The 27,409-nt window shown below is 44.8% G+C and overlaps 1 protein-coding gene across 9 annotated transcripts in view; it reads left to right on the top strand.

The window, feature by feature from the left end:
* NTM (neurotrimin) overlaps positions 1-26,078 on the top strand; it is a 948,645-nt gene extending 922,567 nt beyond the window's left edge. For 6 of the 9 annotated variants that reach the window (XM_004763931.3, XM_004763937.3, XM_013062163.2 and 3 more), the window contains 5 exons: positions 1,576-1,696; positions 5,936-6,087; positions 9,157-9,192; positions 14,767-14,799; positions 19,575-26,078. In XM_004763931.3, coding sequence (XP_004763988.1) covers positions 1,576-1,696; positions 5,936-6,087; positions 9,157-9,192; positions 14,767-14,799; positions 19,575-19,675 — 443 coding nt within the window. In that variant the 3' untranslated portion in view covers positions 19,676-26,078. The remainder of the gene's footprint in view (positions 1-1,575; positions 1,697-5,935; positions 6,088-9,156; positions 9,193-14,766; positions 14,800-19,574) is intronic. The other 3 variants (XM_004763933.3, XM_004763934.3, XM_004763935.3) reach the window with 3 other exon arrangements.
* The last annotated feature ends 1,331 nt before the right edge of the window (positions 26,079-27,409 follow it).

Genomic DNA, 27,409 nt, shown 5'->3' with positions numbered 1-27,409 from the left:
GGGTGCAAAAATACCCTGTGTATAAGGGAAATCTATGATACGTTTATGGAAATTTATTGTACATATTTATGGTATACTTATGTGATCTTATACTTCTGCTATTACATATGTTGATGTACAAAGTGCACATTCATAATTTAAATATAAATAAACATACACATATTAGAGGATGCATCTCAGAACCTGATTTTGACTAACAGAGATACAGAATCTGACTAGACCCTCATTCTCTCTTATCAACCACTCAGATTCTCTCTGACATTGACCCTCCTCCACTTCCCCACCTGTGTCTCATGTTCTCTCCTCTTGATTCCTTATAGTATGCATTGAGTAGTTCCATAGGACTTTTGAAAGTTTTCTCTGCTGTGCTCATTTCAGGAAGTCTTACAACAGGATAGAACCCAAGAACTAACCCAGCAGACAAGAAGCGTTTTCTTTTCAATACTTTGGGGTGGAAGTGTGGGAAGACTATTGTGTCTTGGTGGTTATTCATTCTTTAATGTTTTGCTTTCTGTTACAATTTGGACCTACTTAATGCACAGCACTTTAGGAAACAAGCGGATAGGTATAAAAATGCTACCATTCTTATACCAGAATGTGGACCACCAGCTTGTTAAAGGGATTCGAAATTAATAAAAATTAACCTGGAAAGTAAGGGGATGGGAACAAAGGGAGAACCTATTTAGGACAGTAAGTGAAAGCTAGGGATAAACGAACACCAGAAATATATACTTCAAGGAGGGTAGACACAGGTGCAGAATTTGGCTTTGAGTTGTGAAATCAAAATGGGGAGACATCATCTGCTTTAAGGTTTATGTCCATAAGATGAAAGCAAACCTGTTGCTTGGGAAAAACACTGCTTTTCCTGGTACTGAGACCCAAGAGAAATTTCTCTTTAGTGTCTCCACAAATAGATCACTTTGAGATATTGTCAACAATGTCACACATGGTACTTCTGCAATAAATAGAATGCCAAGTTTATTATGGCTGTTTTTCATAATGCATTTCCATGTAAACTGTTGGAATTGCCAAGGGTAGTTAGGTAAAGACTTCAAATGAATGCAGGCCAGGTTTATAGGTCTAGTCTGGTCTGGCTGGATTTGAGGATCCATTTTAGGATGTTTGAAAGAATGGCTGATCTGTCTATGCTTCAGGCAATTCTCCATGAATATTATTTCTTGCAACTGAGCTTTTGATGGGAACTGAATGGTTTGAGGTTATAGAGTCTGGCAAGAACCTGGTGTGCAGAAATTCTATAAGGCTGATTAAAGGCATGTAGGGTTGATGGGCTGGCACTCTCCTATGAAAGTTAAAAAGTTTAAACAGGAAATATGCCTGAATACCTGCTCATTCCACCTCCGCACAGAGGGGAACAGCACCCGTACATGCTAGGAAGACAAGGTTTTCCTTAGCAGCGTGTTGAGTGGTTTCACACTCTGGCTCAATGCGTGTACAATTTGTCAGCTTGAGCAAACAGAGGTAGAGCAGGGAGTAAACACCAAAACCAGTGAATTGGGCAGCCTGCCTCACTTTAGGATGCATTTTAAAATGCTACAGCACATCTTCTCTCTGCAGACCCGCCGTACATTTCAGAAGCGAAGGGGACAGGCGTCCCCGTTGGACAGAAGGGAACACTGCAGTGCGAGGCCTCCGCTGTTCCCTCTGCAGAATTCCAGTGGTACAAGGATGAGAAAAGGTAACGACTCCCTCCCTGCCCGACCTGCCTCACCTGCCTCACCTGCCTCCACGTCGAAGAAAGGTTTTCTAGCTTCCCGTTTCCAGATGGTTACACAGGCATTTCTGAACAATCTTCTTCTAGTTGCAACTGGTTATCAAGGTGGGGGAGTGGGGGCTATATTTTCTGATTAGTCATGATTTTCAGCTCTGTTTTTAACCCTTCCATACAGAGTTATTCCTCGCTAATCAACGGGCCTGAAACAAAACATTTTTTTTAGGAAAGCCAAATCTCAGAGAAGGCCACAGAAACATTGCAAGGCCTGTGATTTTTTTTTTTTTTTAAATAGGGCAAGAAAATAATGTGTTCTGCCTGAAGCTATTTTTAACACACTCTCAGACTTGCATTAAGAAACTGGGAATGTTCACGAGGTGTTGGGAGTGGCCAAGAAGTTAGCAGGTCTCCAGTTCAGTTCTGGACACCGTCGGTGGCGGTGGATAAAGGAGTTCATGACCCGATTTAGCCCTCCCTTTGTGCCTGGGTTGTTCTTTCAAGGTAAAAGAAAAGAAAGGGGACTATCCCCTTCCCTCCCATTGTTGCAGCCATCATCGGGATCTCTGTTGTGATTCAGGGAGGACTGTCATTGCGAAGAGTTATCAAATGGCGAGTTAGCACAGGGTTCAGCAGCTCAGAACAGCCAGGCAACATGACAATTACTGTGATCAAAGAGCTATTTTAAGGTGGACGAACAACGAATAAATGTGCAAGAGCTGTCCATGTTCAAAATGCTTTGATAAAAATGGGGAGGGGGTGGTGCATGTGCGTGAAGGAGGAAGGTGCTTTGGGGGCTAAAAAGCTGGGAAGAAAAACAGCCCAAGGGGGATTGCAAGAAGGGAACATGGAGCAGGTCCAGGCCAGCCGTGACCCAGCTGTTGCCTGCACTACTTAGAACATCTCTTCCAGCATGCCTTGGGTGCCTTTCTTTATGAGGTCAGTCAGACACCAAAAGCTCGCCCCGTCTTGGAATCACATGACTCCATCGTCAGACTCTTCCTGTCTTATCATAATCCTCCCAAATGAGAAGCAGTGCTTTTCAGTCCTGAAGTAAAAGACTGGCAGCATCTTGACAAGGTGTATCCTATTCATCTGGCCCATTTTAGAGATGAAAGACAGGAGGCAGAAGGAAGAAAAGCGAACACATGAAGAGATAAGAAGAAGTAGCTGGCTTTCCCCCTCCTAAGAACTCAGAATCATGCTGAAAGGAGTAACATTTTCCCAGTAAATAAGCATTTTTCTTGCAAGTCCTGCTCCCCTGGTCCCTCTGCCTTCCCACTGACGGCCCTCCTCTGTGGAAGTCTAGTATCAGAAAAGACTAACAAAAAACATGGAGCTCCACACCCAGTTCCTGAACCTTCAATTATCCAGGTCTTCCCTAATCAGATGCATCTTTTTTTTTTTTTTTTAATTCTTCATGGGAGAAAAAGATAAGTAAAAATGTAGGGGAAAGTGAGATCTTAAAATATGTGGAGGAAATATGTAGAGCTGTCCACAACAAAAATGACCAGTGGTGAGAAAAAATGTAAACACAGTCCTGCATTGCACCCTCTGTGTCGTAGGAGGGACTGCTGTATATGTATTATTTTCCAAGAAGAAAGCCCCGTCACGTTTCAGATCCCACCGGCCCTCCCCCCCGGCTCAGGCAGCCTTGATTCCTCTACTGTCCAAGTTCCCCTCATGGGGGCTCCTGTCTCCCCTTCAATTGATTCTGGTCAGTTTTCCATGTGCTCCTCATTTATTTATTTCCAGTGTTCTCCCACTGAGTGGAGTTGTCTGTCCTCCTGACACCCAGCTCAACCACAACAGCTCTGGCTCTAAGGTCCTTGTTGCTGCCAGTCCTTCCTGTGCCACTGAGGCTGCCAGGCAACCTCCTCCAGGTGGCTCCCCCCTAAAGGAAAGAGCAGCTCTCCCCTAGCTCCATTCCTAGTAACATGAGTGGACTTCAGAGGCAAATCAAAGGAGTCCATGTGATGGGGACAGCGAGTTTTCTCAAAATTTGCAGTAGAAGCCTCTTTTGTCTACATCCTAGCACCACTCAACTGCACGCTACGGCCACTGTGTGTGTCACCAGTCAAAGGGAGAGGAAATAGACTGCAATACTTATTAAGATCCACCCGTCCGCGGGGACACACGAGCCAATGAAAAGCCTCCGGTTCATTAAAACTCTGGAGCCTGGGAGCAGTATGGGATGGGGAAATGTGATGTGTGACCACACAGAGAAGAGGCAAGTCTGTCGTCCCAGAAGCTGCAAAGTGCCGCAAAAACGCTGCTCGCCACCCCCCCCCCTGCTTTTAGCTAAAGACATTTCAGAGCTGTCAAGCAGGAACCTGATTCGGGTAAGTGTCTCTCCCCACTGCAGAGCTGAAATCTAATTCACAGCTTGGTTCTGATGTGAAGTCTTCCCCCCCAGCCCAGGAATGGCGTCAAAATGGCAAATGGGATCGATACACTTTGACGGGTTCTCCAGAACCTCCTGGTGGGTGGGCTTGCAGAGCCTTCTTTGGACAGCACCCCCTAGAGGATCAATATCTACATAACAAGCTGGAAATAAAACCGCGTCGTCCGGCAGCACAGCCGGATGCCTCATTCCCTTCCTACAGTGCTCACATTTTAATGAAGTCCATGGACTCAGGCCAGTTCACTGCCCCTAGCTTATGAGAGAGAAAGGCTCCCACAGGAAAATCTACATAATGAAAAGCAAGCAACTTCCTCCAGCCAACCTTCTGACTTCCCAGGAGACAGATGTTGCGCAAGAACTGAAGCCAGAGCCTGACGTTCTCTTCGGATCGGGATTGGGGTGGCAGATTGAACTGTTCTATAGTCCTACAGAGACTATGTCTTCAGAGGACGACAAAGCACATGCCCTCTGTGCCAGAAGCATGTTGGGACCAGAGACAGGCAGGAGGTCTTGATGTCTGACTCCACAGAAATTTAGTATATTGAAGAACATTTTTAGTTTATGGAGCATTTTCTCATCATCATCTTGCTGGGCTTCACTTCCTGTTCTGCCTCGAGTATTGTCTTTCTCAGTTTGATGACTCTGAAACCAGCCATTGGCCCCAATTTCTGTCCCTATGCCTTGACATTGTTTATTTCCTACATGCTCTGCCCCAGCCAAGCCCTAAACCATGTTCCCTGAGATCCTCCATTCAGAAGGATCCCTCCCCACCCCCAACATTTATCTTTCCCATAGTGTCGGCCCAGTCTCTGGGCAAGGAAGACAAATGATTTCAGGGAAAGTAAAAGGTTGGCTTAAAGCCCATTCTCTGAAATAGGACATTCCAGAGTTTTTAAAAGGAAGAGGGTTGGTCTCATAACTTCCATGTAGACATGTAATGGTACTAAGAATTTTTGCTGACAGCTTCCTGAGATAGAGGATATGACCCCATCAGCCCCTAAGCGGTATTCTCCTGACCCTCTCCACCTGCCTAGTAGTGATATCTATGGCTCTAGCAGGTATATCTGTTTTCCGCACTCACACTCTGTGGTCTTTCTTTAGTGGCCCCTACCACCAGTGCAAGCCATTGTGGCATATCGGACTGCTATTGTCCAGGCTCTATAGCGTCAGACTTAGGAATCTATAATCCTTTCCAGACTGAGTCATTATGCTATTCTGGGGAGACCACCTCTCCCAAGCCCTTCAGAGTACCCTGCTGGAAAAGTGATCCCTGATACTTATATTCTACTTACCAGCAAAAGTAAAGTATTACCTGCAGAATGCCTCAAGTTCGTAAGGGAAAATTTATTACCAAGGTGCTTGAAAACACTTTGTTCTTTCAAAATCCTCAGGTTCTTCTCTTTGAAGATTGAGGTGTTGTTGTTGTTTTATTCTCTATGGTTACCATCTCCATCATCTTTATTAACCTTATCATCTACATCAATTAAGTCCACACTGGGAGTACCTACTGTCGAGTGTCACACAGCTAGTATACTGAATGTGTTGAAGGCATCTGCCTTCAGAGAGTTTAGTGAGTATCTGTGTAGTGCCAAGACTGTCTCCAGGCACATGCACAAAAGTAGAGAAATACAAGTACATATCCTTATGTGTGGACATGCATTAATTGAGTGGGGAGAAAAGTAGTCATCATGATGTCAATGGGGGCAATAAGAAGATCGTTAATTCCAGAGTCTGTCTTCCTCCTTTGAGAAAAATATAACCATCTCCTTTTTTCTCCTTTTTTGTCTCTCTCTTGTTGGTCTCAGACTGGTTGAAGGAAAGAAGGGGGTCAAAGTGGAAAACAGACCTTTTCTCTCAAAACTCATCTTCTTCAATGTCTCCGAGCATGACTACGGGAACTACACCTGTGTGGCCTCCAATAAGCTGGGCCACACCAATGCCAGCATTACGCTATTTGGTAAGACTGAGCCCTGAGCTGGGCAGTGAAAACAGGAAAGGGTCTCATGGGACAGAAAGAGTCAGAAAGAGCTGCAAGTGTGGGGTGGCTTGTGTGAAAGAATCAGGAGAAGCTAGGCATCGGTGAGTGAAATGGAAGAGGAGGGGGAATGAGAGAGAGGGGGGCATCGGTAGTAGGAAAAAAATGAGAAAGAATGTTCATGTTTCATTTGTAATGGGTAAACCCTGAAGCAGGAGGAAATGGTGTTGGGATGATGAAGTGACATTTAATTTTTTCTCTTTGAGAGCTCCTCAACTGACTAGGGATGGGGGGGGTTCTAGTTGGATTTAATAGCAAAGCACTCGGAGAGCAACATTTACTATTTCAAAACCTTGTTCACTAGGATGGTATAAGATGTTACCATTTCTTTTCCTGGCTGTTGGGACATAGAGATACTGAATTATATTTGTAAAAGTAGAATCATGGGCCTTGGGAATCCTGAAATTAGCTTCGGAGGGAGAATTCAGGAAGGAAACGGGGCTTTCCCCTCAGCTCCTCATTTGTGTCAATGGGTGTTGTCTGACTGGATTAAGATATATTTGTCCAGCCAAGCCACCATCCTGACAGAAGTCACATAGTCATTCATGCATTCATTCATTCAAATGGTTTATTGGAGGACTGATGTGGGTACAGCAAATTGCTCTGCATTCCTACATATCTGGCAAGTATTCTGGTGCCAGAAGCAAGTCAAGAAAGCAAACAAACAAACTCCCTTGTAGATCCTAGATGTGTCAAACAATGGAAGTGAGCTGATGTGTAGGTCTACGTCATCTGCCAGGACTCCAGGTATCCAGGGATGACTTGCATCCCTTGGTAGAGGCAGATTCACCTTCAGGCCACAGAGTGAACTTCTGGTTGTTTTTGAGGGAAAATTCCTCCATACCCTCACAAGCTCAGGTAGCTTGGAATTTTTCAAATCCTTCCCTCTAGTTTCCCATGGTAGCAAGCACCCTTGAATATGATGGCAAGGGAAAGCAAAGAATTAGCAGATAATTAGTAAGAACATAAATTCCTTTTCCTCTGAGAACTCCCAGAAAATCTTACAGCGTCAATTACCTCACTCTCGCCCCGAGTCCCTACCACATCTCTCCACGGTCCATTGTATCCAGCCAGCCCCAACTAACCCACCTGTACAGCTCCATGGTCCCATCTCCGCTTCCAAATCACATTCGATCCCCCCTTTTATCCAACACAGAAAACAAAGCTCAGCTTTATCCAAGGGGGCTGGGAAGAGGAAGGCTGCCCTTGATCCCAGAGCTGGTTGCTCAGAATGGGCAGAGCTGTGATTAGAGTGATTGATCTGTCTGACATCTCTCACACAGGGATAGTCATAATTGCCCCTCACATTTGTCAAGCCTTTTTGGCTTTCTGGCAGGTGTCTGTCTCCAGAAACAGAAGGGCCAGGATTATAAAGGAACAGACCCCTCCTTCCCTGGCCTTGCAAATCTCAGGCTCTCCTAGCGGTGCCGTCCACCCTCCCCAGGCCTGCCCTCCACCCACAGCAGCCCTCATTCCTGTAAGCAGTCTTCCTCCTCCTCCTCTGTCCTCCTTGCTCCTCTGATTTGGATGCATGACATGGTTTTGCAATTGGCTTTATCACTGCTGTCTAATTCCCTGGCCTCTTCCCCTTAAGCCATCTGAAGATGAGAACGGGGAGAAGGCACAAGCTTTGAGAGTGCAATAGCTGGCGTTTGTGACAAGGAATGCAGTAAAGCATGTGCCATAAATCTGCTCTTCTCAGCAGACCCCTATGTGGCAATTAGAACCTCTGCCTCCCCGTCGGTCTATCTGTCTTCACCCTGTGTGTCATATGGACATTCCTCCAATTGTCAGCTCTCTGGAGTCCAGGATTCTCTGAAAAGATACATGGAAAAGTGATAGTATGTATTCAGATAAGTTTAGAAAGACTGAGGCCCCCAAGATAAATGGGGTACGCATGGGAATGCTCTTTAATGTGGAGATCTCCTAGCTTTTCTTTACACGTAAAATCGCTAAGAGGGAGAAAAAGCATGGAGCATTTTCCAAATTTAATCCAAAAGAAAGCAATTTTGAAGTCTCAAATGAGAGACCATTTGAGAGGAGTCCGTCACTGAGATGCCTTGTGGCTGACATAGTTCTGTGGAACTAGTCAAATGCCATTAGTGAGAGAGGTGGGTGTTTCTACCCCACTGGCTCTTGCTGAGGTCTAGTCCAGACATGGCAACCCCAAAATTCATGATGGAGGCCCACCATCAATCACAAATACAAACTTATACCAAAGTTTTCCGTGTGTCATCTGCCATTATCAGCGGACCCTCAGCCAAGACCCATCAAGCAGACTATGGCAATGGGAAAGCAGCATTTGTGTTATGCGAATCTGTAAACTGTGTGATGCAGTCCATTCTCCTATAGCATCGCAGAAAGCCAGCTATATTATTGCTGACTTTCATACAGACTGCTTGCCCTCATCATGTGACATGGACATTGGAAAGTGAGAAATGCTGAACAGGGAGGCCCCATCATGGCCAGGATCCAAAGGGAGCAGGGTCATCTTTTCTACCACGGACCAACAGCGTCCTGAGCACCTGCTCCCTAAGACCACAGAGATTGCCGGGGCTCCCAGAATCATGGTGGTTCTTGGGGCCATCTTGCTTGTGCTGTGGTGCCATGGGATCAGAAATTCCTGAACTTGGTCTCCAGTTCAGTGGGGATAAGATGTGTGACAGAAACCTCATCTGGAAAGGGACTTAGGTCCTTTGTTACCACATCAGTCCCCAAGCTCAGCACAGCTCTGGGAAATGTATGAGTGGCCAGCTCCCTCACTTTCCAACCATCACATCTAAGGATGGAAGCATAAAGCACGTTAGTGGTTCTCATGTTGAATCTTGTCCTACTACTTTTGGTTTTTGTGTCTTCCTTTATTTACCCATTCCCACAGAAATGTATGTGAAAGTCAGTATACAAACTATATATGACAAATATATAGCGGCTGTATATAATATATGTGTTTGTTTTCATTTTTCTCTCCTGTATGTCCCTCACCCGATTTAGAACTAAATGAGCCTACAAGCTCAACTTTGTTGCAAGGTCAGTATCCCCCTTGCTTTATGGTTTTTCTTCCCTCTCCTTTCTCCTGGAGTCCCCCTCCAACCTTCCCCACCTTTCATTACCTATCTGTGAAGTTGCTTAGAGGATGCTTGTGAAAACTAAGGAAGTCACTGGAGCTGATGGAGCTGGAAGGGTAGTCCTCCTCACTCTGCTCACACCTTGTCCGCACTTCCTCAGGAGTACCAGGTGGGGGGAAAGAAAAGGACCATTAACTTCTCAAAGCCTAGAAATCTGTGTAAAGGCCAAAGGTAGAGAGCATGAGTCTAAACCAGTAGGAAGACAGTCCAATCCACCGAACAGTTTTCATAACAAGAATCCTATCAGTGGGCCCTGAGCAGCAGAAGCAAACACTGTGTGCGTGAAGATTTAAGTATCCCCAATAATGAATCAGGTGGTTCAAAGCAAGGTTCTCTAAGGAAGGCAGGGAGTCAGGGTGCAGCACACATGTTAGTTAGTAAGCTGTGACCTGGAGTGGGATGCCACTGAGATCCAGTTCAGAGCCCGACATTTAGTAGTTCTGTGCTCTTGAGCAGTCACTAAACATTATTGAGACTCAATTTCTTCTTCTATAAAATAGAATTGATCTGCCTTATCTACCTTAGAGTTGTTCCAACATTCAGCAGAAACTGCATAGTAAAAAGGCTTTAGAAACTGCCAGGTGCATTTTGAATCATTCCAGTCCCATCTCCAGATGCAGACTGAAAGACAGGAATTTCCCTCAGTGCCACCTCTTAACGTCAAAGCTCTTCTCCCTGGCCACTTTACGTCCTAATCCACTTCAAGCCCTTCCCCATACACAGCTCCTGCCTCTCCTGCTTGTGTTTGCACCACCTTTTCAACTTTCTCAAGGCCCACTAGCATGCCATAAGTGATTCGCAAGGGTCCACAGACCTCGCAGAGGAGGTTCACCAAGACTGTGCATGAGTGTTTGGGCTGGAGTGAGTCCAGCCGAGTGGTGGAAGGAATCCATGCTGCGTGTGCTGCTGTTCTCCTCCAAAGGACAGGGAGGACCCTACGGTGGCCCAGCAGGAAGGCAGCTACGAGGCTTTGCCCCCCTCCACCCCAGTCCCTGACCTTTCTCATCCCACTTGCCCCCATACCCATCCCCCCACATCCCTTCCTGTCTGGCTACAGCAACACTCATTGGAAGCTGGCAGTGGACCTGCAAGGTGAGAAAGGAGATGGAAGGAGATAAATTGCATGAGAAGCTGTTTGACAGATGAGGAAAAATACTTTCATCACAAAAAGATTCAAGGCTGCATTCTTCACCTTAGTGATACAGGGTGCCATAGCGACGCACCGCGAACAGGAAAATGAAACAAAGAAATAGAAAGTAAAAGTGAAGTCAGTGAAAACATTCGGGTCCAATTTATGATTCAACTTATGTTTATTGAACCCCGATGCAGGGATATCCACTGATGTAAAATCAAGAGCATCAAGAGTGTTAGGAAAGGAGCGAACCGTAAATGGTAAAAGGGAGGCATGAGGAACTGGAGCGAAGACAGATGGTGCTACAGGCTGTGCTTTCAGAAGTGACCGAGCTCATTCTGATCACTGAGCTCTTTATTTCCAGAGGGAATAGGAGCTTTTAAAATAGGCAGTGGCGGCTTAGGAGTTCGTATTTCCCTAAAGGTGTACTCACCCGACAGAGGGGGCATTGTCCCACACCAGAACCGACAATAACAAAACAGACCAGAAACAATCACTTCCGGCTGCTGCAGCTGAGCCGGAGCAGGACACTTCATGACCAGCCTCCACCTGCAGAGACAAAGCTGTCCTGCCTCACTCCTCTCTGCTGCAACAACAAATTTGGGTAAAAGGATCTGTATGCCGGCTCTCTACTCGGCCTCTCAGGCTGCTCTCAACCCCACATCCTTCTTTTTGAGTACAGGGCAATGGGTCATTGCCAGAAGTTGTAGATTGTAGACATCGGGAATGTTCCAAGGTTTGGATTCTGTGGTCTTTACTATAACTGTTAGACTCTTTGTACAACGGAAGAAAACAGACCGTGTACCTGGGGCATTTCTCCCATTCACTTGTGTTCCTTTTTTTTTTCCCCCATTCTTTTCTTATTTATTTATTTAACTTCCTCCTCTGCTAGTCTCCCACAGAATAGAGAGCTACCTATCTTCTCAGGAAATACCCCTAAGTTATGCTCATCTTATCTCAGAAATACCAACCAAGATTTATACAAATGCATGGATTTCCATGGACAGGGTACACTTGGCTTTAAGAGAAGTTCTAAGCTGTTTTGTTACTCAATATCTGGACAGACTAGAGAGATTCTGATAAGAGAATTTCATTCCTCCTCAGCATTTGCTGCCACCCTTGAAGTATTTCTCTGCTCCCCTTTTGCAAGCACAACAGATTGCATGTCATCCTCTCGTATTAATATTTGGTGGTGCAGGACTCCTGCCATGATAAATAAGGACTCAGGGATGCGCCACCATCCCTCACCAAGCTCCCTCACAGGCACGCGTGCCGGAACCCACACTGCAAACTCAGCGTCTTGGTAGCTGTTCATTTCCCATCCACTGTCTTTCGTCTTTTATCTCCTAAGCATGAAGTCAGATTTGATGGTATCAGTGGGCTGGGAAAGGTTGGCTGATTAATGCCTGGGAACCTCACAGTGACTGTCAAACCAACTTATTAAAGAATGGGGAGTAAGTAAACTCTGTATCAGAAGGAAAAAATTGCAGCAGGAAAGATGATCAGTTCTTCCCTGCAGAGGATTAAAGGTAGTTAATTAGGTCCAGCCATCCAGCAGTGAGCATTTCTATGACACATGTGTCTAAATACTGAAGGTATAAAAAGACATTCTCTCATCCTTTTTCTAGATGGTGAATATATCCATCCTGGCATGCAACCAGCTCTCCTCTGCCCATTAAAATCAGACAGAAGCCATGTGCTTACCTAGGTACTTAGATTCAGCTGCAAGCACTGGCTTTGGTGGCAAAAAGATCACATTATGGATTGACCGGAGATATTGACTCAGAGGCTTGAGGGGAGTGCTTCTTTTTTCTTTCTTTCTTTTCTTTTTTTTTTTTTTCCTTCTCTTTTTCACTCTTTCTTCATTTTGGATATTTTACCCAGTTCTATCTGGCTGCTCATTAATATGTCAACAAAAAAATATATCACAAATTTTAGTCAAATTCTTGGCAAGGAAAAGACATGCTTGAATTATCAGGGATTGGGTTTTTTTGTTTATTTGGGTTGTTTTGTTTTGTTTTGTTTTGTTTTGTTGTTGTTGTTGAGAGCCAAGAATGAACTCAGAAACATGAGCTGCACTCAGCTTGGAGGCTCAAACAAAGCCCACACTTCTGTAAACAGGGGCAATTGTGATGCCATCTCGAGCATGATATAGAAAACATGTTTCCTTGGTACCAAGTCAAAGGGAATGGGATGGAGTGTAGCATCAGGGTAAATATAAAGAATATCGTGGCTACATTTCCCCCCTCATCGTGGTGAGATGTAAGGCGGAAGTAGGACATTTCAGTTAACTAGAAGTTTTGAAACATTGCTGTCTGGCAAAGCTCAAGGATACATTCTAGCTAAGGATCAATGTCAAATTGTGCTTTGCCAAGGTGGACACTGAAGAGTACTGACCTTCACTCAAGTAGCATGTGTTACAGATTCAGGGAAAAGAGTAGCTGGATGGGGACAATTCAGCTGAAGTTGTTTACAGATCTTTGCCTTACAAAAAAATCACAACTTGTATTTAGATCACCGTGGAAACGTATGCTTTCAATTCATTTATCTTTCTGATAGTTCCAGCAAACCAAACTACCAAGCAGAACCCTCCCCTCTATCTTTTTTCCAGCAAAATCTAAACTTGCAACCTACCAGTCTGTGGCTGCCTGCCCCCAAATGTTCCCTACATCTGAACTCTTTGTGGTTTGGGGTTGAAGGACTATGACTACTTTATTGTTCTTCATCTTTCCTCCTGAAGTCACCCTTCTTCTTGGTACAGAGGGACTCAAGTCAGTCGTACATGAGTGAGGCACTTCACGAAAATAGCCCCACCTTGGCTTCCGGGTGGTTCTCGAGGCCCCAGCAAATCACTCCAAGGGACTGTCCTCACTACATGCACAGACAACATGGCACCAGCACACCTGGCTTTTTTTCTACCACCTCAACCTGACATCAGATCTTCTGTGAAACATGCCTTTGATTTTGGATCATACATCACCCTTTCCATCTTTTTCAGAGTGGCTTCCCCACATTGCTAATGTCCACTTTGGTCGAGAGGGATATCTATTTCAGGTGTCCTGAAAGAAAAATAAAGAGCTTGAAGGCATACATTTGTATTCATCTCAAATTGGTCAGATGTTTTAGTTTAGTTTAGGTTGAATTATGTCTAGGTTGTCTTTCCTTCTGTATGCAAGGACATTTGCACAGAGAGTGGGATCACTTTCATGCAAAGAATTTCATGCATTTTTTTTGTTTTTTTATTTTACTGAGGTATAATTGACAAATAAAAATATGTTTAAAGTGTAATCATGTTAATTTGGTACACAAATACATTGTGAAAGGATTTTGCACCCTCTCTTTATCCAGGCTGAACAGATACAGAGACCCCTAGAAAAAGAGGGAAGAGGGAAGTAAAATATTCCAGATTGGGGGCACCTGGGTGGCTCAATCTGTTAAGCAGCTGCCTTCAGCTCAGGTTATGATCCCAGGGTCTTGGGATCGAGCCCCACATCGGGCTCTCCAGTCAGCAGGAAGCCTGCTTCTCCCTCTCCCACTCCCCTGCTTGTGTTTCCTCTCTTGCTGTGTCTCTCTGGGTCAAATAAATTTAATAAAATCTTTAAAAAAAGTATTCCAGATTGGGCCACTTCCGGCCACTCATACTTCTACTATTAGCAGAAAGTATCTGTGGATTGTTCTGGAGGCTTGAAGTTGGTGAAATGTGGGTCTTTTGTGGTCTAATCATCCAAAAAGAGCTGGCATCACAGTAAATTTCCACAGGCAGGTCTTACTTAGCAAGTGCAAGTGCAGAAGCATAGGTGTGGGTCTTATTGCCGGAGGTTGCCCTCTGGACCAGCTTGATATAGTCTGAGTTCTTCAGGGAGGTCAGGCACCACAGGTCTGGGCCCTCTGGCACAGTGTTTATAAAACACATAGATAAATGCCAAAGTTTTATACTCAAATGTAGCATGGACACCTATGTTCAGATTGCTATAGTATAATCCATTTGTTACCAGCCAATTTTATACTTAAGGCTTACAGACTTCAACTAATTAGGGTCCGATGGCCAAAGAAAGTTGTACAAAGAAGTATTTATTGGCTTGGGGCCCCAGGCTCCAAGATGTACTGAGTCTTCTGCTACAATCAGATGATTGCGTTTACTCTCATTGGATCAATGATCCAATCTGATCATCATTCATATTCTGCCCTAGCACCCCCCACCCCCACTCCACCTTCCCAGCAAAGTGGAGAGATGCATATATGAGAGCTGGGCTGTGGTCAAGACAGCAAGAGCCAAGGGCAAAGCAAGGGCTTCTGACTGCTTTCTACCTTAACAGTGGTTTGTTTTTAATTTTTTTTTTTTAGAAGTGAAAACTACAGCCCTGACCCCTTGGAAAGGTTGGTATATTTATTCCCAGGCAGCTCTGCCTGGGGCGTATGGGTGTCCCAAACTCTTCACCTTTTTCCCGGATGCCTTGTCTTCTGAGCTAACCCTAGGAAGCAGCCCAGTGGGATCCTTCCCTGACCTTGGGCCATCTCTATGACAATCTCAATTAACCTGTCTCCAAGGACCTGCCATTCCCTCTGGGTAGCTTCCACCCATAGATGTCTAACTGCTGTTTGCTGGCAGCACTAATGAGCACCTGCCAGGGCCCAGAATAGCTCCACATCTTGGCTGTTCCATACCAGGCTGGCCTCTCCTCACACGCGGATGCTCTAATGCAATGATGTTCTTAGACCTTGGCCTTGCATGCTGTCCTCTGCTTACCCTGTTCTGTCTTTCTCTCTTTCTAACTTAAGCTGGAAGGGAAGTGGTGGGAGGGAGGGGAAAATGGAAGGAAGGGGGAGGTTCTTGGGTGAGTCACTTGGCTACGAATTAAACAGTGTCTTATTTGAGGCTTTCATTCCTGCTAGATGTTTCTGATGGATAAATTGACAGTCATCAGAGTTCTCTGGGACCCCAACTATCCTGGTAATTAGTCTTGTTAGGCCTCCACAGCTCTCTAATGAGGTAAAGGGAATAAAGGCATCCAAGGCAGAGGGGAGGCATGGCCGTGTCATGAACAGTGGCCTCATCTGTGTGGCCCGTATCACCAGGAGGAGGGGCTAGCTGCTGCTCTGGCCAGCGTGCAGGCTCAGAGAGGGCCCTGCCCCTGGCTGCTGGGATCCATACCTGCCTGGACAAAAGGCCCTCATCTATGGAATTCTTTCATAGCCTGGAGAGTGGGGTATAGCCTGTGTGGGCCCCACCTTTCCCTGTGTCCAGGTGGGACAGGCCCCATGGCCTCACTTCTCTTCTCCTCATTCTTAGAAGATGGGTAAGTTACACACAGTAGCAGCCCCAAGCTAGTGGAAAGAAAATTGTATTTGGAGACAGAAGTCGATGGAGCTTGGGGAAGTCACTTAAGCTTTCTGAGGCTAATTCTCCACATATGAGAGCTGAAGAGAACAATCTTCATCTCGAATCTGAGTGTCTTTGAGGGACTGGGACACCGTTCCAACTGCAAGAACTCTTCCTGAAATCCTAATTGATATGGTTTTACTTCTATGCATACTTCCCCTTAAAGTATAAAACTTTCACCGGAAGTTTTACTGAAAGTAAAATCTTTCAGGGACTTTTATTGGAAATAGAAGAAGAGTGAAGCATATGTAGAAGAGAAACAGAGATAAAACAGAAAGTACGGAAAGAGGGTTTTGTTTTGGTTCAGTCGGTCTTTTGCTTTTTTCTCTGAGTAGAATCTTAAGAGAAAATAAAACACACAAAGTAAACATGAACATATCAGTATGCATCAAAGCATTTTGGTTTCTTCCTTCTTTGAGCAAGCGTTTGTTAAATACCTGCTCTGGGCCCAGTTAGACACAGGCCCTGCTCTTAAGGAGCTTATAACACAGATGAGGAAATACATGTTCGATAAATAAAGAGAAATAGATCACAGACAGTGTGTATTTTAAAAGCTGGATGCATACAGTGCTATGGAAGCAAAACAGGAGCCAAGTCAAGGAAGTCTGCGTGGAAGTGGAAACTGGGGACCAGAAAAGAATCTGGAAGGAGTGGGAGTGATTTGGGTGAGAAGAATTTCAGGCAGAAGGTTGGAGGGTATGCGGATGGGAAGGAAAGGGAACGTGGCTCACACACGCACACTTGAGTAAGCATGCATGTATGTGGCGCCTGTGTGCTTCGGAGATGGGGAGAAACCAAAGAACAAGTGGCAGGAACAGTGGCTGACGATGCAGAGAGCAAGAAGATGAGGAAATGTAGGGCATGTTCTACCAAGGAGCTGGGAAGTTTTGTAAAGGCTGTAGAATCACATGGGTTAATATCATGATGAATGTGGACTCATAGCAACACCGCTCTGGAATTAACATAAAGAAAAACTTCAAGGGGTCAAGGTCACAGGGGATAAGACCCAGTCTGTGAACTTTCATGGCAACCAAAAGGAGAGCTGATGCAGCTGTCCTCTTTGAGAGGACACCGGAGTACCCTTGTCTCAATGTTTCTTCGGGGTCAACCTCTGTTCCCTCCTTTTTGTGACCAGTTTTGTCCAGGTCAGGGTTCTTGGACCTGCCCAAGAGAAGAATGGGTTAGGGTGAGGGGAGAGAGCATGGGGGCGGGAGAGGAGGCAGGCCAGATGTGGCCCCAGTGCAGTGGGTGATGGTCCCCTGTGGGCTTCAGACAGGAGAGAAACAGAAAGGCTCTGTGAGCTTGTCCAGGGTAACAATGCAGGCAAGAGGAGGCTCTGGCACACTTGGTGGCCTTTGCCTTTCTTCTGTGGGAAGAACTTTCTGACACAACAGGTCAGAGCCCCTCTCTGCAGGTTCTCTGTGGTGTGTCCCAGCAGGCAGCAGAGCCACAAAGGAACTCTGGGGGCTTAGCAAAGAAGCCCAAAACATGGTGCCCAGAGCACGCACCTATAGGGGTGTCCAGGCATTGTGAGGAAGATTGGGGGTTGTTTGCACACTCACAGCTGCCTCCCATGCAGCACTGCAGAGGCTCTGGCTGCAAACGCGCTTTTCGGACTCTTCTTACGTGGTAAGGAATCCAGGTCCCTGCTGGACTGTCTGCCTGGCTTGAGGCAATCTCCATTTTTCTCCCTGGAGACTCCCACGAGCTGGACAGCCCCAAGAGGAGGGACTGCAGGTGGGAATTCCAGAGCCATTAAATGCAGAGAACTGGCATTTATTCTCTTCTTCTTTACCACAGGGCATCTTCTGAGCCATGGCCAGGACTGGGAGTGAGGATGGGAATGTGCTGGAGGGAGTGGGGGAGTGGGCTGCAAAGCTGTGTGCAGGTGCTCAAGAGAGCATAAGAAAGGCAAGAGGAAAAGAGCCAACTGCCAACAGATGCATGTGTGGCCCAGAGCACACCACACTAAGCACGCAGAACACCCTTGGAATCCTCATGCCTTGTGCATGGGAAAATGGAGTGCAGCCACTAGGCCTGCCCCCGCTATTTAAGCTGGAACCCAGATGCTCAGAGGCCTCAGAAACACCTTTGTGGCTCAGAGTTAGTCTCAGTAGCAGGCAAAGGTCTTGATGTGGAAGATCTTGGAGTAGCCCAGAGCAGCAGGGGTTCTCCAGGGAGAGAACGGACCACCTCAGCCTAGAAGGCATGGTGAGTGGCTTCTCTCCTGGGGTTCCAAAGAATGCTCTATGGACAACAGAGATTGAATGCGCAAAAAAGGAGTCCTGATGATGGTTTACAGAAAAACATTCCATGGCAGATGCCTTTCGTTTTGTGTTACCTGGAAGTTTATTTCCCAGCTGGTGTAGAGCAGAATACATGGGTTTCAGGCTTCTTATCATGAGAACTTGCACTGCCTGGCCTTGGAAGTGCTGTGAATCCGACAGCACAGACTGGAAGACCGAGTCCATTTTGAACTCATAAACATCTCTTTAGCCACTGCCCCAGAACCAGAGATTTTTCTCAAAGGTCTAGGAATTAAAGTTAGATGGGCAGTGCTTCCAGGGCGAAGGGCTCTAGGACGTGATGGAGTCATCCCGTATGGAATTGAGAAAGCCTGGTTTGATGCTGATCCGCCTTAGCCGGAAGCGTCTCTGATGGTTAGCCTCCAAGTCAGACAGGCAGGCTCTGGCTTTGTTTTTTTGACCCCGGTGTGGACATGGGCTTAGGGGGGATACCAGCCTTTAATACCTCCATTAAATTCATCACAACAGAGCACTCCAGAGCAAGTCTGACAGAGTGCCCTGCTGCATTAGGTACCCACCCCCTCTGGGCCTCCAAACCTGTGTGTACTCTTCTTGAATCATGGCTCTATTTGTGAGGGACATTCTTGGTCAGACACTTTTATTTCAAAAATAGGGAAACTGCTGGGATATTTCATGCACCTCGTGGTTCCTGCCTTTGGCCCTGCCTCCTGAGAGTATCTGTCTGCAGGCCAGGTTGAGGTGCACCTTGCACCTGCAGATGTTCATGGTGGTAGGCTCTCCCTCCTAGTGTCCACATAAGCCTTCCCTCACTTGCACGTGGACAGCAAAAGACCGCCTATTTCTTCACTTGATCCCACCTCGACATCCAGCAGGCTGGTTCTGGCCTTTCAGGGATAGGATACTCAAGCTAGGGCCTCTGTGACCTTGTCCAAGTGGGGAAGAGGCCAAGTGCTGCAGGCGGAAGCTCAGTGCCCAGCCCGAGATAGAGTGATAGACAGAACGGATGCCGAGTCCGAGGCAGCAGCAGCAGGGAGACAGATTGTTGTGTCCAGCAGGTCCTTCCCTGCCCAACAGGGTGAGCAGCTGGAAGGTTATATGCACATTCAAGGCAGACACTGCTCAGAAGTGGTCAGACAATGATGCAGACACTACAAGGCCTCACTTCCTCGAAGCTCTTTATAGAACATGAATTAATGCTGCCACCTTTTCTTGACCCTGAGCCCGTTAAAACACAGTAGAGGAGTTGGGACCACCAGCACACATTAACCTGAGCGTCTTGTTCTCTCCGTGTCAAGGAAAGCTCCCCATTATACAGTGTGTATCCACGGGACCCAAGCTGTGGAGGGTTATTTCTAGTGCGCCCCCCCTCCACATACGGAGCGGGAACATGAGATGTCCCAGTTAGAGGGACGCCTCATCAGAGGCAAGGCCTAATGACAGCAGATCGCGTTACAGATGGTCCCTCTTAGTCCAGGCAGCCCATGACGAGTGTGTTCTCTCCACAGGCCCCGGCGCGGTCAGCGAAGTGAACAACGGGACGTCGAGGAGGGCAGGCTGCATCTGGCTGCTACCTCTTCTGGTCCTGCACCGACTCCTCAAGTTTTGATGTGAGTGCCACTTCCCCCACTGAGGAGAAGCTGCTGCCACAGCAACCGCCCACCACAGCAATGGCAACTCCGACAGCAACGAGAGCACCCCTGTTTCTTATGAGCTAGAATCAAATGAAATTCCGAGACACAGAGCCTAATGGGACACAAATTCGAGGGAGGGAACAAAGAATACTTTGGGAAAATGCGTTTCAAAGGGAAATTGAAAATCGCCTTGCAGGCCTTGCAGATCCGTAGGCACAGCTGAGTTTTCTTTCTTTGCCCGAACGGAAAGAACGCACACCTGACTTGGGACCCACGCGCAGCTGCATTGTGACCGGTCTGTGCGCAGGGTGGGCCGGGCTCAGCCACTCTGCCCACTAACGTGCCCCCGGCAAGGAAAATTCTGGAGTCGGCCATCCCAAAATTCAATAGAGATGAACACAGAATGAGTTGTGCAGGCCCAGATGTGCCACTGTGGCCCCTTTCAGAGACTGTGCCACTGTTGTGTGTATTACAAAATGCAAAATTAAAGAAAAAAAAGAAAAAGGAAACTAAACAAGACAGTCTGACAGCTACAACAATCCCACAATCAACAGTCACAAAAGATATTATTAAACTTTTGTTTTTCTTTTTTTTGGTTTTCGTTTTACTACATGGACATCATGGATAATAAGGGATTCTGGTTCATTATTAATTTTATTAATTATATTTTCTGATATGAGCCTAGAATTTAGTGCAAAAACAACACAAGACTAAAAAATACACAAATGAAAGGGGTGAAGAGAAGTATGTTTGTTCAACATTAAAAATAGTGTACTTTTTAACTAGGTTTACAACTGGTGGACCACACACCGGGCATTAACCGCCTGGTGAGGCTATGTCAAATCCACCAAAAAAACACATACGATTTAACCACCATCTCCACCAGCGCTACAGATTTCTCCTTATTCTGGCATTTAATGCAGACAATACTATGCTTCTACCTGCTGTTTAGAAATGGAAGGGTGATCCGCACTGTATCTTGAGTTTGTTGGCTATGCTTCTTTTGATGACATATATTATACAGTATATATATACATATATTTTTTTTGTTAGAGTTCTAGCCATTTTATTTCTCAGCAGGGTCCTTTCTCAGACATTACTGCATGCTGTATATGGCGTTAGCTGTGTGTTGATCTTCTAAAAGATGATAGAGTTTACTGGTAATTGTGTAATCAGCTCCTGCCTTTTTATTTTCCTGGGTTATTTACATGTCAGAGACATTTATAAAAAGTGAAAAGAGAAACAAAACAAGACAAAACACTCATACCAGGCGCAGCATCTTTTCCAGGTGTGGCTCTCGGAGGGGAAGGCCCTGACAGGAGGCCTGGCTTCTCCATCATGCCTCGGGGCGTGAGCAAACAGCAAGTAACTGAACCAACTAAACAGTCAGTAACCACTTGCTTTAGCCCATTATGGGAATCTCTGATGCCTTTGTGACTACTGGAGAATTGAATCCTCTCAGTTCATTTTATTTAATTCCCCACCTTTGTGTGCGTGTGTATGAAAGAGAAGAAAATGCAGTTTTTAGATAACCTTTTTTTCCTCCCCCGAAGTCTGGGAACGGGAGAGGCCTCGGGGAAGGGTCCTGGATGTGATGAGGGAAAGTGGGATTGGGGGCTAGGGGAGGGAGGGGTTGTCTCTGACTTGACATTAAAAAGTGTTCCATGTCCCTCTTCACCTGGTGTGGTACCTCATTCTCAAGCGGGCGGCAGGGGTGAGGGGCAAGAGAGCCTGTCTGGCTCAGGTGGGAAGAATATGGAGGCGAAAGTGCATCTAACTCAAGCCACTGATCTCTAGCTCCCTTCGTTGGGGTAGAGCGGCTTCCTTCTGTGGATGTGTTCTGATGACAGATGGGTCCAGAAAACTACCTTCATCCTCCTAACAGAAGCAGAGGAGGGGTGGCCCTCATGAGGACTGCATCTCCAATGCTTTCCAGACGGTGCTGACTGAGGTTTGCAGCAACCTGCTGGGGTCCCAACACCCCACTTCATAACCTGAGCAAAATGCCAAGCCCAGTTAGGGAAAGGCCTTTATGTGTGATTATTTCTGGGATGCAGCCTAGAGAAGCTATCACAAAAAGAAAAGATGGGGAGGAAAAAAAAAAAAGTTAGTATTAAGTTAGTATTAAATAATCTCAAATTCTATTAACCGATGTTTTAGGGACTTTCTTCCCACCATGCCTAACCTGCAAAAACTTGCCGTTAGTCACAAATAAGAGAAAAAAAATAGATTTTAATACCAAATAGTATTCATATAATTCTAATCTGTTCTGTTTGATTCTGGGAATTAAATAAGTAGCTGCAAATTCACTGAGAGGCAGAAATGAGGTCAGAGCCGAAACACTCAGGGATTACCGTACCTGTGTTCTCAGGGCTCATTTCCACCTGAGAGGAAGGCAGCTATGCTCACCACTATACCACCAACGCCGACCTTCCACCTGAGAGGAATAGGTCATGTTTAGGAAGGAGTAGTTTTCGGTTCTGGCTGTTACTAGCAAAATTGAGGAATGATTGTTGGCTTCAGATCTCTCTGTGTTCTTTTGATAGTCCGTCCTCACCACCAGGGGCCAGCTTCCCCACTTCTTCCTGGCAACATGATCTGCAGCAGTCTGCCCAAACCTCACAGAAATTTGGCAGCTTTGGAGTCACCCCTTCCTTGTATCCCAGAATTGCTAAAGGTGTGGGATTTGAGTGTCCTTAGACTGAAAGTGGATGGGTCAGATTTACCAGTTCTCGCTTGGCTGAAACTACTGTAGGCACTGGTGAGAAGATTTGCGTGCCGGTCGTGGTGTTCAGGACATTAACGTGGACACTGGTAGCTCCTGTATTGCTAAATCTGAGCCCAGACACCTCTGAGTAAAATGTGCCAAGGCATCTACAAAGAGACACTTCCTAGAGTTTGCTGGTCTGTGGGAGGATGGAGACACATGGCCTCCATTTGAATCAGAGCTTTCTCTTTCATACTTAACTGAATATGCTTTGATCACACCTCCTCCATGCTCTCAGGAGGGACTGGTCTATCATGACCAACTCTATAAAACGGCATTGATGAGGAAGACTTTAATTTACCTATTTGAGAATTCAATAGCCCTTCTTGCCTTGTGGTTCTTTAGTATGCTGGTTATTCAAGAGCATGGGTCTTGTACAAGCAGCTTTGGCATGGGCATGACTAACGGGCTCAGCAGGTAGGAGAACCTCCTATCCTGCGGCAGGAGGGAGCTCCTCTCATCTTCGGCTTCTTGTGCCACATGAGTCCCAATCTGCTAAATTTCACTCTTTAAAGGGAGGAGGCGTGTGCTCACAAGAAAGGACCTTTATTTAACCAGATGCCCTGTTTAATCCAGGAAGACATGGCTATTATTTAGGAGCTTATAGAGACAATTCTCAGGCCTGTCTCTTTTCAGGAAAAGGAGCATGGCTAGAGAGTTCTTGTTCACTGAAGAAAAAGTATCTGAAGTTATTGTTCTTGGTACAGGTACTGATGCAAGACCATTCCCACATGCTGGCCTGGATTTCAGGTGTACTGGACTCTGAGATTTAAGTCTACTTTAGGATTCATCCAGCAGCAACCCCCCCAACTGTAGGATATCTTTTGGGAGAGCCATGATTTAGATCTTATCCCATATTTAGGTTTTATCCCTTAATAGTCTCTCCTGTGATTAGAAGGTATGGTGGTGGGGACTGTTCTAGCCCTAACCACTCTAAGAGAATTCCTAAAGAACCCCATTCATCTTGTTTCAACAGAACACTATCTGTTCCTTTCTAGCCAAACAGATGTGCAATGGCTCACAAGTTGTAGTTAAGACTTTCCCCATAATTCTTCTGCATGTTGGGTTCAGATGTCTCACCTGAAGTATAATGAGTACTTGTCCAAGGACGGCCTTCTGATGAGCGTAACTTGCAAATCTGGAACTATAATCACAGCTGATGATCCACAAATGTTTGTTTTTGCTGCTGTGGATGGTGATAATGATGATGATGATGAATGACGGTTATTGTTCTTCAAGCTGGAGATAAGTTAGCAAATGAATTAGCACTAAAATGGGACTGAGATTAAGCACATTTCACTAGACTGACCTATCTTTATTGTATATCTCGGTTTAGAAGGGAGGGCAGTCATACCATTCAATCACAGAAACATCCCTTTAATGTGTGCATTTGATTTTTTTAAAAATGTAAAATCCGGGATCAGCAAAACAGCCACCATTTTTTATGCTTACAATGGTCAAATTCGAGATACTTCTCAGAACAGGAGAAAAATCTATGCAAAAGGAGAGATATGGCATGGTAGATGGTCCCTGCTCATGATGAAACATCTTGTGTTTCTATGGCCAAGTGTATATGAACATGCCAGCCATTTACTCTTTATCAGATAAGCAACTTAAAAGAGCTAAGATTAGTGGTATCTGAAAGAGGCACTAAGGCACTAAATAATACTTCTTTCCAGCATTAAAAAAAAAAAAAAAAAAGGTAAACTAAATCCCAGATCTAATTTGGTTCACATCTTGCTCACTGGGATTTGATCTTATAGTTAGCGTCTCCTTTATCTTCACAAATTGCTCAATCAGGTCATTCTAAAGCATCAATGCTTACCTCTCTCTGCTTTTAATTCAGACATTATTTCCATGAGTGTCCAATTCTATCTTTCTCCAAGGCAATAAATGCAAATGAATATGCCCGTGATTTGTGAGTAAATGAGATCTCTGAGTCTCTGCATCTTCATTCTAATTTTTCAGTCCCTCACAACTTCCTATCTCTCCCATCTTATCCACATTATGTGACTAGAACAACAGAGCTTTCTACAGCAGACTGTTCAATTCCTGAGCTCAAGATATGATCACTTGTTATAATTTATGTCTGGAGCATGTTGGTGCATTATTTTCTATGAAGGAAGCTTAGTTTGGCTTTCATTTTCTGAATGTTGATCTTACCCCCATCCATGCTTCCATGTAACTTAGACATTGCTTCTGACATATTGTTAAGGTACATGCATTTATTTCTGTACTTCAGGGATTGTTAGTATTATTAGAAAATGAATTGTACCTCTGCCATCAAATATCTATTTGATTTAAAACTTCCTAGAAATATAAGTTGGTGGCCATAGCCTTTATGTGGTTCCCAGTGACTCTGATTGTAGAATTTCTAAATATCAGCGCAGTATTTTGGATACAGAACTGAACTGCTGATCAGCAGAACTAAGAACTAGTCCAGATTCTATTATTAGCTAGTCGGGTTCTCTTTATCTTTTGTACAAGGCTTTATGATAGAGGATTACTAATCATTTTTAATCTTTAAAATTCAACCATGTAATTTCAGACTTTATAATATTTCTGCAAGTAAAACTTCAGAAAGTTGTGTTTTTGATAAATGACAATGGAAGGTGTCAATTGGGGTGAGTTCTAGAGCCAATGCATCGTCCTTGTTCCCAGGATAGCTTATAAGAAGGGGACATGCAGGATCAAAGCTGCCATTTCTACATATTTTTAAAGTGACTCCGGAAGGAGAATTTGAGGGATAGACACTGAAGCACCTGGAAAGTAGTGTTGTCAATAAAAGACAGAGGCTTTTTCTAGAACAGGAAATAATGCTAGCCCCAAGCTGCTGTTCAGTTTTGCTCTCTTTGTGACGCAAGTAAAACAAAAGGATAAATTGTGATACATCTTAAAGTCTAGGGAAGTAAAAGATACTGGGGCTAGACAAAATGCTCAGAGTTCTCACTAGGGGCGTATGCGTGCACACATATGCACACATGCTTTTATGTGCATGTGTGTGAGGGAAGTATGTACTGTAATTATTAAATTACATAATCCTTCAAAGTAGATTGCACCTGTTATTCTCAGGATTCATCTTTAAAACAATGGGATAGAATGATAAGATGAGAAGTCTCCAGATATAATGTTTAATAATTATATCACATCAACTTGATAAGTGCTCTACTCAAGAGTCCAGAAATGTTTGTGCAGGTCTCATTTGACATATTTGTGTATTGTTGGTTCAATTCTAAGTTCACTGAGTGCCCCTCACCTTTCAGCTTGACCCTAGACTCTGTGAAGCGCATGAGGATATAAGAAGCAGTGGGCAAGGATTAGACTAAGTTTGGTGTTGGAAACTGCTTGATCTCTGGTCCCTTTTTCCAAATGTGTGTTCCTGGTTACTTTCCAAAGCTTCAGTTTCTTCTGAAGGTTCATTTGCAAGGTTGATGGAAGGATCAGGTGGAGCCCTCAAGCCATATCTTCTGCACTCTGAGAACTGCAAAGGGAAGAAAAGCACAAGCCATAGAGCACACATGTGGGTGAGGGCATTCTTGTCTTCCTTTGGAAGGAGGGGGTAGAAAGAGAAGGAGAAACAAAATAAATGCTTTATCATGTCACCAATCCAAGCCAGTGCCATGTCATTCTTTTCATTTCTGTCCACAATTACTCTCATTTGTATTGGAAACTTGGAAAGGAAGACAGACAGGAACTAAGATGTAGAGTAATAGCTTCTGTCTGGTAAAAAAACAAAATTCGGTTCTCCAAGGGTCCATCATAGAGTTTAATAAGCAAGAAAAATGAAGATAAAATGATAAAATAGAGAAGAAATAAAAGGATACAACTTATTCTTGAGCCTGTATGTGAGAGGTGGTATAATTATACACACAGCAAATGTGTCTTGTGGTGCCAAAGTAAATTTTTAGAGGATAAAAGTGAGGCCCTGACTCCTTCCTCACCAGTCACTATGAGCACCATTCCTAGACAGGTTCTTGGTAAAATACAATCAGATTTTGCACATTAAAGATAGCACTTGATATTGCATGCCAACTTCCCCTCATTTTTTGAGGAATCAGTATAGATAAAGTAGAGAGAATATGAAACAGGCAGGCAAAGGATGCATCTAGCCCAACATAGGCTGGGTTTCCGGTGGGATCTTCGTACCTTCCAGGGCCTTGATTTCCTAATTGCCAAAATGAATGTTGGACAAGCTAGTCTCAAAAGGCCTCACAAGGTCTGAAACGCTCTTGACCTTCTTTATTCTTCCATAGTTCACATCTATTTCCCCAAACAAGAGAAGTCCACTTCTGAATTGGTCTTGTGGAGATATATAAGATGTATTGCTATTCACACTTGACTAGGAAGGCCCCCTTTTTCTGGCATGGAAATAAGGATTTAAAAGGCTACCATCTCAAAGTTTTGGATGTTAGGCTATTCTTTGAGAATCTGAAGAAAAAAATACAGTCAAATTCTTAAGACAAGAAATCCAAACAAATACACATGCTCCAGAAATGATTATAAAATGTTCTAGATGGTTATAGATGGCTTGTGGACTATTCTAACCCATGTTAAAGAATTCTACTGTGATGTTTCACTCTGGATTTCTCTTATAGGCTGCTTTAATTTCTCAAATATATTTGATAAGGATTGTGTCCTACATGCTTTGATTTTTAATCAAATAAGTGGAAAGCAGCCACTTCTGGAATCACCCAGGGAGTCCCATATGGATTAGAGCTCATCATGTAGGAATCAAACCAGTAATGATGTAATTGCTCAAGCTCTTTGCCTACAAACTCTTTTTGTTGACTGACTTCTTACAGTATGTTCCTTACTCTGACAATGACACTGGTTTGGATAACACCAAACTTCTTGGTGTTTTTATTTGTACTAGCTAGTAATTCTGACTCTTCCTGTCAGCCAAACAGCTCACAATTCACAGAAAGCCAAGGAGATTGAATCA

The sequence above is a fragment of the Mustela putorius genome, unplaced genomic scaffold, assembly GCF_011764305.1.
Source record: "Mustela putorius furo isolate JIRA1106 unplaced genomic scaffold, ASM1176430v1.1 tig00000460_pilon_pilon_pilon, whole genome shotgun sequence".
Taxonomy (NCBI): domain Eukaryota; kingdom Metazoa; phylum Chordata; class Mammalia; order Carnivora; family Mustelidae; genus Mustela; species Mustela putorius.
This window is presented reverse-complemented; position numbering and strand designations above follow the sequence as displayed.